The following is a 12,366-nucleotide window of genomic DNA, read 5'->3' as shown; positions in this document are numbered from 1 at the left end:
GGTGAGGTTGGCCCAGGATCGAGCATTGTTTCGTTCTGCTGTGCATGGGGTCGCTATGAGTCGGTTCCGACTCGATGGCACCTGACAACAACAACAACATATTTACTTGGGAGTGCTCCCCCACCCCAATTCCTGACAAACTGAAGTTGGGGCATTGATCTCCCTGACACCCACCCACTTGAAGACTTGGAGCCCTGCAGTTGTCACTGTCCCAGTCCCCATTGGCTTCTGCCAAGAGGGGAATCCCACAGCCAGGCATCCAAGATAGGTTACCATACCAACCCCCTCCCATCTGCTCCTTCAGTTGAGTGCTTTGCCTCAGCTCTGAGCTTTCACTTTGTTCTGTTCCTCTGGGCCAGCACTTACTCCTAAGTTTGTGATCCAGGAGCACCCTGCAAGGCTTTTGAATTTTGGTCAAATAGCTTAGAAAAATTCAGCTTTATCCTTATCGCATCTACTATACTCTGGTCAGTGATCAAGTCGCTTATGTTGGAAGTCTGGAGTAGGAATCCAACTTAGTCATGATGTTATTTTTTGAAAGTTTCTTGGACTCTGTTAGCTAGGATTTTGTTGAAAATTTTTGCATCTATATTTGTCTATAATTTTCATTTTTAGAAATGTCTTTGCCTGGTTTGGATATCAGTATTATGCTTGTTTCATAAAATGAACTTTCTATTCTGTATTCTGGAGTAGTCTGAGTAGAATTTGTGTCCGCTCCTCTCTGAATATTTGATGGAATTCAACAGTAAAGCAACCTGTGGCCTGAGTTTTTATTAGATGGGAGTCTTTTTATGACTTGATAAATTTCTTCTTTTATTTTAGGTCTGTTCCTGTTTTCTACATCAGCCTGTGTTTCTAGACGTTTGTCCATTACTTCTAGGCTTTCAAATGCGTTGGAGTACAATTTTTCATAGTATCGTGTTATTTTTATTTTTGTTTTCTTTCCTGTTGTGATGTCACTCATACCATCTCTTATTTGTGTTATTTTCATCTTTTGTTGGATTTGCTAATGGTTTGTTGGTTTTCTTGAGCTTCTGAAAGTTTGAAACTGCAAGGTTGGCGATTCAAACCCACCAGCTGCACCTCCGAAACCCTATACCTGGTCAGAACCAACTCAATGGCACTTAACAACAACAATTATGTACAGTTGTCAATTTCCCTCTTGAGTTCTTTCAGAATTTGATTTATGTATTTTGAGGATCATTCATTGGAAGCATGATTTTATTAAAAATCAAGAATAAACAATTAACAGAAATAATGAAACAACAAAAGGAAAAATAAACAAAAAACCAGTGCAGTGGTTGGACCCAGAGAAAACTCTAAGGGGTTCTCTCCTACCAGCCAAGACTCTCACAAGGAATTTGATGGTTGAGTTTATGACCCAGAAGGAGTGCTTAAAGGCCTAAGGTGTTGTCTATGTTTGCCACACCCACTTCACTAGTAAGTAGTTTCTGAAGACCTTTCAGGTTCCTGGTTTCTGTGTCTGTCAAAACTAGTGGACAGTTGGATGCAGGGGGCTGATTATGAAGTTTCCTGTAATCCAATTCTGGCTGGTGGGCTCTGTGGGTTCTGTGGATCTGGAGCAGAGCCTGACAGAATCTAGACGCCAGAGTGGCACAGCTGGTACCCACCTCACACTGGTTCAAGCTGCGTGGCTCTAAACTTCCGAAGAACAGGATCTATTCTGGGGGTAGGTAAGGGTGGAGCTGGTCTCACCTCTGCTGTTCTGGGAACAAAAAGGACTAGCACCTTTTCTGTAGTCTGTGTGAATTCATGCTGTTAGGTGTTCTCTGTCTGTCTCTCCAAAGCAACTAGAAGAGGTTCAATATGGCCAGGCCGCATCTGGGCGTCAATCCGTGCACTAGTCTGTGTCTGTCTTTGCTGCCCCTGCTCAGCTTCTCCCAGTAGGTGTTCAGTCCACTTCTCTTACCTTTCCCCAGAAGCTCAGGGTTCCAAGATTGCCCTCTTTGTCTGTTTCCTTAGTCTCTTTGTTGTATAGACTCTGTGTAAGCATGTCTTTCCAGAAAGTCTTTCAATCATAGGCACTTGATTTTGTCACCTTTTGCAAGATACACATGTATCACCTTTCTGAGCCTCAATTTTCTCCCATTGAACATGAGATGCTTAGCATTTTGCATCTATTGCTTTCCTTGTTGCTTCAACAAGATCTTTGCATGTATGGTTGAACAGGTCCTACCACCCTAGTGCTGAAATCACCGAGTTTAACAGCCTTCAGTGGTCGCCACGAGCTAATGTTCTGGGAAGTGTGTGGTTTTAGTGGGTAGCTAATTTTCAGAAAATACCTCATGATTCCTCTTGAAAAATGTTTTTCTAATCGTCCTACTGTTCTTGTACTAGACTTTGTACTAATGAGGCAGTGCTAAGGAGCTCTTGTGTACACCAGTGGTTAAGTTCTCCAGTACTAGAAAGGGTGACAACTTAAACCCACCCAGACGGTCCTTGGAAGATAAGTTTGGCAATCTGCCTCCAAAAGATCACAGACTTGAAATCCCTATGGAGCAGTGTTACTTTGCAAACAACTCAACTCCAGTTAACAGCAACAAGACAGTGTTAGGACTGCAGGTCCTGGCCAGCTGTGTGAGTGGCTTCTGACAGTGATGTTGCTTCTAACATCACCTCCCTATTCTGGGCCACATAAGGTCATGTGACTCACACATGCAGCAATGGTTAAGTGATATGCTATCTCTGTAGAAGGCTTTGTGAAACCTGTAGGGATTCAATACAGACTCCCAAATTCAGGGAACAGTAACATAGGTGGTTTAACACAGCGGAATGTGGGACTCTGGGATACAGAAGCTCTTTCTCCACAGGCATTAGGCTGCATTCTGTCTTCTCTCTGATTTGGGTATCAGAAATTGACCTGGAACTTGGAGATTGAATCTTCATTTGGGGGGGGGGGGCAACAGGGGCACGCAGTGTATTTTATATGGAACAGACTTGAGTACACATAGGCCCGAAATGGGTAAAGGGTGAAAATGCAGGGTCCCTGCCTTGATTAGGCCTTTGTGTGTGATGACTGAGGACGGGGGTGATAGGACAGCGTCTCTGCTGAAGGGACCTGGCAGTGGGCTCACAGTACAGGATCCAACAGCATCAAGTCGCTTCTCCATCCCACAGGTCCTGCACACATGGCAACAAGAGGGAGTTCCATGATCGAGTTATGACCAAGTCACCCCAGAAAGCAGAGATCCACCTGCCATATTTTTACTCTGATTCTTTTACCCTGGGAAAGCAGGACTGGGGAAGATTTTGGCTTCAAAACACAAGGGCAATATGGAGACCGAGAAGAAATGGACTCAAACAGAAAAGGGTGAAGGTGAGCATTATTGGTAGACCAAGGCTCCAGGTTCAGGTGAGAATGTGTTAGTGGCCACAGCTGAGAAATGTGCCTACTTCCTTCCAGCCTCTGTTCAGAAGACCTCCTTTGGGAGAGTCGTAGGAGGTGTGCTTTCTCAGAGTTTCTCCTTTTTTTCGCTCGTAGGTTTGTCCTCTAAGGCTATTGACTGCAACCAAGAGGAGAAGCGGAAGCCTAGAATCCCGGTGAGTTGGAATTACTTTATTTTTCTGAAATGCTGGCTCACTTACTGGAGAAGAGGCTTATATGTTACTCTTTCTTGGGTAGGAAGAAGGTAATATTTTACACATTATAGAATGCTTTCTGTTCATCTGCTTTTTTTTGTTTCATTTTGGAAAATAAAGCTAAAATTAATATTAAGAATTCTATAATACCTAAGATATGGAGAGTATTCTCTCAAAATGGAGATCACTAAACATGGAAAAGGTGCTCTTAAATTTCACTCCATGTACATGCACTGTAACATGACCATCTTGTATTGTGGGCATAGTTGTACTTTTTAAAAGGCTGTGCTGTTTTTTTACCAACCATAGTGTCATCGGAGCTTCTGTTGCCCTTAGTACCTAGTGAAGATTGAGTGATCAGTCCCTTGTCTCTCCTCTGAGGTCATCTGGTCTTTGGAAGAAGTGCTCTGAGTCCTTGCTGGTCTGGATGTGTATCTTTTTTAGGTAAAGCTCTGAACTGAGGAGCTAGAGGAAATCTTTGTACTCTGTGTAGTTACTCCTCACCACTAATGTGCTATGGCACGTGGAATCTGAGCCAGTCTATTGACTTCTGGAGTGTTTTTAATTAAACTTTGGTCACTTTAATTTGTGCATATTGGATCTGTATTGGAAGTGGGTAAATTCTAGAGCCCGTGAATTTAAAATGATACCTCAGTGACGTGTGTGTAGAAATCCTGATGGTGCCACGATTAAGCACTTTGACGCTAAGAAGAAGGGCCAAGTGAAGCCACCATTGGCTGTGCAGGAAAACGATTTGGGGGAGTTGGGTTCAGAAAGATTCAGTCTTGGAAACCCTCTGGGTTCAATTCTGTCACATAAAGCAGCTTTGAGTCAGAATCGGCCTCAATATTTGTTGTTGTTTTAAAAGGATGAAGTTATCTTTAATAGTGACTTACTAGGGAATGTGTCAATCCTCACCCAGTGTGGTAACCCATCACCTCTCATCCCCTGTCAGGGAGGAAGCAGGTAGGATACAGCACCGTCCATTGGGTATACAGGTAGGCTTCAACCTTGGCAAATAGGAGAGGGAAGGAGCTATGGACAGCCATGGATGGACTCTGAAGGGGTAGATTTTGTAGGAAGGAACTTGGTCTTGGTGGTCGTAGCTAGTAACTTGATTTTGTGGGTATGGGAGAGGGATCGGGCGTTCCACCTCTGAGAGGTGAGGAGGGACTCTTGTGAAGCCATTGTCTATAAATTGTCCTTTTACTAAAATATTACATTCTCTTGCCCACTGTTTTACTTAGCTGAGGTAGTTTTATAGGATGAGTGAAGTTTTAAGGATTTTATTTAAAAAGACCATAATTAGTGACCTGAACTCTTCAGAAATACTTCTTCCAGATGCCATCTGTCCACTGTCACTTTTCACTGTAGTTGAAGTCTCCCTCTTTCTTTTCATTTCAGTCTTTACTATCCATTGACACTTAACACCAGACCCGTCTCCAGGATGCCTGTTGTTCTTTTGCACTTCCTCCATTATGAATTCTCAAAGTCACTTTCTTGAATTCCCCATATTCTTCTCCCATGTTACACATGTCTGAAGAGCAGGATGTGCTTTGTACATCAGTGATGCTCCTCACAGAGTTTCTTGCACAGCTGGGTACCGAGCCATGTCCAGAAGAACTTGCTTTCTGAAAAGAACTAGATGAACTTGTTAAATTTCAGACTCTTCTCGTTCACCAGTCAACTCTTCTCATTGGGATGGTGACTTCCTGTCCATCGGTTTATCATTTGTTTTAGGGACCAGTTACATTTGAGGATGTCACCGTGGTCTTCACAGAGGCAGAATGGAAGAGACTGAGCTCTGAGCAGAAGAACCTCTATAGAGAAGTGATGCTGGAGATCTACAGGAGTCTGCTGTCTTTGGGTGAGGATGTGCTGTCTTCTTTGCCTTCATAAATCCAAGAGACATTTATTGGTCACCTGCTATGTGACAAAGGTGCTTTGTGGCCTAGTAGTTACGCAGTTGGCAGCTAAGTGAAAAGTTGGTACTTTGAACCCAGCAGTTTACAGGAGATAGATGTGACCATACGTTTTCAGGAAGATTTATGCTTTGGAGTCCCTCTGTCAGAGATTTTCTGTGCCTTAGAGTGTCACTATAAGTCACAAGAGACTTTATGACATCATTTTTTTTTCTATTTTTGCCAAAGGTTTCTTTTTTTTTTTTTTTGACTGTCAGGCACTTGATTAGCAAAGCGAAAAGTCGGTTCTCGAAGTAGAGAAAGGATCTGTCTCCACAGAGTGAAGACCAGACCTGGGTGGGATCTTTTTTTTTTAAATGTTTTATTGTGAATTATGTGATAGTTTACATGGGAGAACATTAATTTTATATTCATCCTATTGTATATCATTTCATTGCATATGCCCTCTCTTCTTATCAGCTGGATGCTTCACTCTCCACTCTAGTCTGTGGCTGTCACTGACTCTGGGCCCAGAAGTCCCCAGGTCTTGCCACACTGCTGGCCAGCTAGGTCTCCACCCGAGTTCACAGGAGTGTATTGAACGTTGCAGTGCCAAGGGTTTCTTGGTGGGACAAATATTTGAGCTTAACTGTTAATCTAGAGCTTGGTGGTTCTGATACGTCCATAGCACCACAGAAGAAAGCCCGGGTCATCTACTTCCATAAAGATTCTAATCAACAAGACTGTATGAGTCAAATTACAAACAAAAACAAAAAATCAACCCAAATGAAGCAATTGTTTTCTGGAATACAATTTCTGAGTTGGCCATGAGGTGGAATCGAATATATGGCAACACTTTTGTGTTTTTTACTATGGACCAAATAATCCTTTAAACTAGGGTTGTAGAATGTCCTGTCCTCAGACTGTGTGGTGGTGGTGTGCCATAGATTCAGTTCCAACTCATCACGACCCTGTATAGCGTTTCTGAAGCTGTAAATCTTTACAGGAGCAGAAAGCCTCATCTGTTGGTAATATCAAACTGCTGATCGTGAGGTTAGCAACTCAGTTCATGACCTATACTACTGGGGCTGCTTTTGGAGAGTGTGTAAGACCTGGGAAATCATTTGACTTGGTTCTGCCAAGGCATCTGCAGTTTCAGACATCACATTATATAGTAGGCTAATTTTTAAGTTAATAATTTTGTATGGCCTACAGATGATATTATAAATATCCAAATGGCCTTTGGGGAATAAAAAGGTTCCCTATCCCTGCTCTAGACACTGAGAACACATCAGTATATGTCATACTTAGAAACCCATGTCCTAACTGGAATTAACCTTCAAGTATAAGGAAACAGACAACAAATGTTGTTAAGTGTCGCTGCGTCAGTTCCAACTCATAGTGACCCTGTATAGGGTTTCCAAGGAGTAGCTGGTGAGTTTGAACCACCAACTTTGTAGTCCAGCACACCAGGCAACAAATGGTGAACTTTATATAAAAAGGGACTTGAAAAGTCCTTGGAAAAATGGAATTTAAAGGCAAAAGTTTCTCAAAATCTGTTTTCCAACCATAGTAGTCAATATAGCCTGGTGCTGGGAACACGACAGATACATTGATTAATGAATGGAATTGAAAACCCAGAGGTCAGTCCATCCATATACTGACAGCTGATCTTTGCAAAAGGGCCAAACACATTAATTAAGGGAGGAGATAATGTGTGGTTCTGGCCAAGTGGATATAAATTTGCAGAAGATTGAGACAGGTCCCATATCTCACTCCGTATATGAAAACGAATTCAAGATGGATTAAAGACAAGTGTAAAACACGTAACTATAAAGATCATCAGTGAAAAAAACTGGTAAATTTAAGGGCCATCATGTGTGTCATAAATAAATGATAAAACATGTCTGAGAGCACACAAAGCACAGGTTAACTGATTGAAACCTCCTAAAAATTAGGTTCTTCTGTGCATCAAAGGAGTCCTTGGGTGGCACTGTGGGTTAATGTGTTAGACTGCAAAGTTGGTTTGAACTGCAAGGTAGGTGGTTCAAGCTCACCAGCCACTTCTTAAACACCCTATACGGGATTGCTATGGGTCCGAACCGACTCTACTGTATTTATAACAACAAATAACATGTGCATCAAAAGATGTCACCACAATAGTAAGTAGAGAACCTATGTCTTGTGAACAAGGTTTTGGTGACGACTTATCAGACAATGGACTAATCCAAAATGATTATAAAAGAAACTTCATCTCAACAACAATAAAACAAATAATCCAATTTTAAAATGAGCAGACACCTGACATAAGAAGATATTCAGGTGGCCAACCAACATGAAGAACTGCATACATTAGCCATTGTTGTTGTTATGTGCTTCAGAGCGACTGTGTATAGTTTCTGAGGAGTGATTGGTTGGTTTGAACCGCGACCTTCTGGTTCAAACTGACCCATAGTCTAGTGCTTTACCCTGTAGTGCCATAGTAGCTATTTGTTGTTTTGTTGAGTGCTGTCAAGTTGGTTCCGACCCATAGCAACCCTGTATAGGGTTTCTGAGGAGCAGCTGGTGAGCTTGAATCATGGACCTTGCAGTTCAAATGGCTTTGCAGTCTGGCGCATTAACCCACAGTGCCACACGAGGACTTCTTATAGCAATTAGCTAGTGGTGGTGGTTGTTATGTACTGTGGAGTTGGTTCCAACTCACAGAGACCCTGTACAAGGTTTCTGAGGCTGTAAATCTTTAGGGGAGCAGAAAGCCTCCTCTTTCTTCTGCGGAACAGCTGGTCGTTTGGAACTAGGGAGATGCAAATCAGAATAGTAATGAGATATCATCTTACTCCAGTGTTCTAGCAACGTCCCAAAAGTAGGGAAGAGCAAATTCTAGCAAATGAGTGGAGACACTAGAACCCTCATGTGCTGATGGTGGGACTGTAGAACGCTGCACCCACTGTGAAGAATGATGTGCGACTTCCTGAAACAGTAGAAAATAGAAAATTCATTTGAGCCAGAAATCCCTCTACTTGGTGTATGTCTTAGAGAAATAAGAGCCATCACATAATTTGATAGATGGTGCGCCCATGTTCATTCCAGCGGAATCCTGGTGTGGCGCTGTGGGTTAATGTGCTGGACTGCAGAGTAGGTTTGAACTGCAAGCTCACCTGCTGCTCCTTGGAAATCCTATGCATCGTCGCTATGGGTCAGAACTGACCCAACAGCACTTAACTGCATGTTCATTTCAACAGTGCTCACAATGGCAGAACAAAGGAAAGAACCCTAAGAATGGATACACAAATGTTGATGCATACCATAAACTCACTAGAAAACTTTGGAACAATAAAAAACTATTTGTCATTGAAGTATCTTATATGATGATCAACTTGTGGTCTTCATGCTGAGTAAAATTAATAAGTCACAAAAAGACAAATGTTGTATAAGACCACTATTGAAAATATATGACAGGAAAGTTTTCACACAGTGTAAGAGACATTTTTTGATGGTTAATTCAGCGTAAGAGCGGGTAGAGCGGGAAGGTCAGTTACTGCACTAGAAGATTTTGCCAAAGGATTAAAAGGCCCACAGACTGGGATAAAAATGTTTGGCAATGATGTATCAGCTAATGGACTAATCTATAAAACATATACAATAACTCAACACTAAAACAGAAATAATCCAGTTAATAATTGGCAGACTTGCTTGACGTTACCAAGCACCCTAATCAATGAATTGCTGGGCCTGGGGGTTCAGGACCATAGTCTCCAGGAACACCATGGTCAATAGGCATAATAGTCACTAAAGACAACGTTCTGCATCTTACTTTGATGAGCAGTGAATGGCTTCTTAAAAGCTCATGTGTGGCTGTTGGTCTCTATTGGCTGTCTTCTTAATAGCTCATGAGTAGCGATTGGCAGCTCTTGGTCTCTCCATGTGCAGAAGAAAGAAGTGATGAAAACTAAACACTCTTGGAATCATTTAGTCCAGTTTTCTAGTGTAACACGTGAGCATCATTCTTCACGATCCAAAGACTAGAATAGATAGTGTACTGTTTCATCTACCGATGGTACTGAAAGGGATCATAGAAGGTCTTGGATAGAGTGGCAGAAAATGTAGAACAAAACACAAAATTATTTTTAAAAGACTGGGTTCACTGGTCAGAAAAGGACTGGAGGAATGCGTCCAGTCCTGGAAATTAGCTCATCTTCATGGCTAAATTTCCAGTCATGTAATATATAATGTAAAGGGGACAACAACACTAGTAAGGTCTGCTCAACATGGAATGGTCAACCATCCAAAATCAAAAGCACAACATTTACTTAAGGGCTTATCTTCCTAACATCCAACCTTTCAGCTAGTTGTTGAGCACATAAGTGTACCACCCAGTTCTCCAGCAAGGAGGTGCTGTCTGCGCGATGCGAGAAAGCAGAGAGCCCAAGCCACCCGACTCATGGTTGCTCTAATAGAAATTTTTCTCTTTTCAGCAGAACCAAAGTCAGAAACCTACCATTGCTTCTCCTGCCTTCTGGCTTTCTCCTGTCAGCAATTCCTCAGCCAACATGTGCTTCAGATCTTCCCAGGCTTGTGTGCAGAATATCCCTCCCATTCAGGAGGTTCTAGACCATGGAATCAGAAGTGTCCTGACGAGCAGGATTCTGATCAGAGCCTGAATGAAAACACAGACTGTCAGGAAAGAGAAGACTTTGCCAAACCCTTTTGTGGGAGCAGAGTGGAAAAAGAGATACCATGGGCACTCTCTAGCCCACCCCAAAGAGTGTCGGTAAGCCCCAGAGAAGGTCCCACAGGTGTAGGAATAGAGCCCAACTCAGCACACAGGGTGACGTCTGTGGAAACAGATAAAGCGCTGAAGAAATTAGAAAGCTCAAGATTTGGAGCAGTGAGCTGTGGAGAGAACGGAGCAGACTGTGGCCTGAATTCAAACTTCATCACAAACCAGAAGCCTGTCTCCCGCGGGCATCCCCATGTGTGCAGTAAGTGTGGCCGAGGCTTTAACCAGAAATTCAACCTTCTTAGGCACCAGAGGACACACTCAGAACAGAAGCCACATGTGTGCAAGGAGTGTGGGGAATGCTTTAAGTGGAAATCAGAATTCCGCTGCCACCAGAGGACACACTCAGGTGTGAAGCCGTATGTGTGCGGTGAGTGCGGCCGAGGATTTGCTCAGTTATCAGGCTTGCTTTACCACCAAAGGACACACTCAGGGGAGAAGCCACACGTGTGCAAGGACTGCGGACGAGGATTTTACCGGAATTATAGCCTTCTCATGCACCAGAGGATACACTCAGGGGACATGCCGTTTATTTGTACTGTATGTGGCCAAGGCTTTAACTGGAAATGGAATCTTCTCAGACACCAGAGGATACACTCAGGGGAGAAGCCATATGTGTGCAAGGAGTGTTTGCGAGGCTTTAAATGTAAATCAGACTTTCACCGCCATCAGAGGACACACTCAGCGGAGAAGCCATATATTTGCAGTGACTGTGGCCGAGGCTTTAAATGGAACTCAAGCCTATGTATGCACCAGAGGACACACTCAGAAGAGAAGCCACATGTGTGCAGTGAGTGTGGCCGAGGTTTTAAATGGAAATCAAGCTTCCACCGCCACCAGAGAACACACACAGGAGAGAAGCCATATGTGTGCAGTGAGTGTGGCCGAGGCTTTGCTCAGATATCAGGTTTGCTGTACCACCAGAAGACACACTCAGGGGAGAAGCCTCATGTGTGCAAGGAGTGTGGGCGAGGCTTTAACCGGAAATATAACCTTCTCAAGCACCAGAGGACACACTCGGGGGAGAAGCCATTTGTTTGTAGTGAGTGTGGCCGAGGCTTTACCTGGAAATGGAACCTTCTTAAGCACCAGAGTACACACTCACAGGAAAAGCCATTTATTTGTAGTGAGTGTGGCCGAGGCTTTACCTGGAAATCAAACCTTCTCAAGCACCAGAGGACACACTCAGGGCAGAAGCCATATATTTGCAGTGGGTGTGGCCAAGGCTTTGCTCACAAGTCAGTCCTCCTTAAGCACCAGCGGACACACTCAGATTTGCAGTGAGTGCGGCCGAGACTTTAAATAGAACTCAAGCTTATATATGCACCAGAGGACACACTTGGAGGCCGGGGGGGGGGGGGGGGGGGGGGGGGGGGGGGGGGGGGGGGGGGGGGGGGGGGGGGGGGGGGGGGGGGGGGGGGGGGGGGGGGGGGGAGTCATACATATGCAAGAATTGTGAGCAAGGCTTTGTCCATCAATCTGACTTCCTTTTTCACCGAAATGCACATTCACAGGAGAAACCATTTGTTTGTAGTGAGTGTGGCCAGGGTTTTAAATGGAAATAAAACATATATGGGCCAGAGGGCACACTCAGGTGAGAAGCCACACATTCATAGTGATTGTGGCAGAGGCTTTGCTTGGGAGTCAAGCCTCCTTATGGACCAGAAGAGACACTTAGTCAAGAAGCAGCTTGTTGGCCTGGAGTGTGTGCAAGGATTCAGATGTGGGAAAAACCTTGTTAGACATCAGAGATCACTCAGGAGAAGTGTTGTGTTTGCTAGGAGAGTGGCCAGGGCTTTAGCCAGAAGTCAGTCAGCAGTCATCAGAAGACACGCTCAGATGATAGAAGCCTTATGCTTGCGGTGAATGTCTAAATCACTCCTCTTTCTCTATCATAGGACACAGGTTTGAATCTTTGTGTATGTGTTAGAACGAACAGGAGTTTGGGGAATGGCACACTTCAGCATTTGTTGAAGAACGTCTGCTGTTTCTGTGAAGAAGCATCTGTGGGAAGAGGGACGGTGAAGTGCTTTAGCAACAAGTTATACCTCTTAACACTTTCAAGACCAAAGTACTTTCTACTTT

General features: G+C 43.7%; 1 protein-coding gene across 1 annotated transcript; it reads left to right on the top strand.

Annotated features, from left to right (window-relative positions):
- The first annotated feature begins 3,294 nt into the window (after positions 1–3,294).
- On the top strand, positions 3,295–11,565 carry LOC102814850 (histone-lysine N-methyltransferase PRDM9-like). Its single transcript, XM_006868430.1, has 5 exons — positions 3,295–3,337; positions 3,503–3,561; positions 5,341–5,467; positions 10,349–10,778; positions 10,863–11,565. Exons 1-5 carry the CDS (start codon positions 3,295–3,297, stop codon positions 11,563–11,565), a joined length of 1,362 nt encoding a protein of 453 aa, XP_006868492.1.
- The last annotated feature ends 801 nt before the right edge of the window (positions 11,566–12,366 follow it).

Source organism: Chrysochloris asiatica, unplaced genomic scaffold (assembly GCF_000296735.1).
Source record: "Chrysochloris asiatica unplaced genomic scaffold, ChrAsi1.0 scaffold00116, whole genome shotgun sequence".
NCBI lineage: Eukaryota > Metazoa > Chordata > Mammalia > Afrosoricida > Chrysochloridae > Chrysochloris > Chrysochloris asiatica.
This window is presented reverse-complemented; position numbering and strand designations above follow the sequence as displayed.

Coding starts and splice junctions, on each gene's coding strand:
- LOC102814850 (XM_006868430.1), top strand. CDS start 3,295: ATGGAGACCGAGAAGAAATGGACTCAAACAGAAAAGGGTGAAG. Junction 3,562..5,340: donor AGCGGAAGCCTAGAATCCCG/GTGAGTTGGAAT, acceptor CATTTGTTTTAG/GGACCAGTTACATTTGAGGA. Junction 10,779..10,862: donor CGGAATTATAGCCTTCTCAT/GCACCAGAGGAT, acceptor GAATCTTCTCAG/ACACCAGAGGATACACTCAG.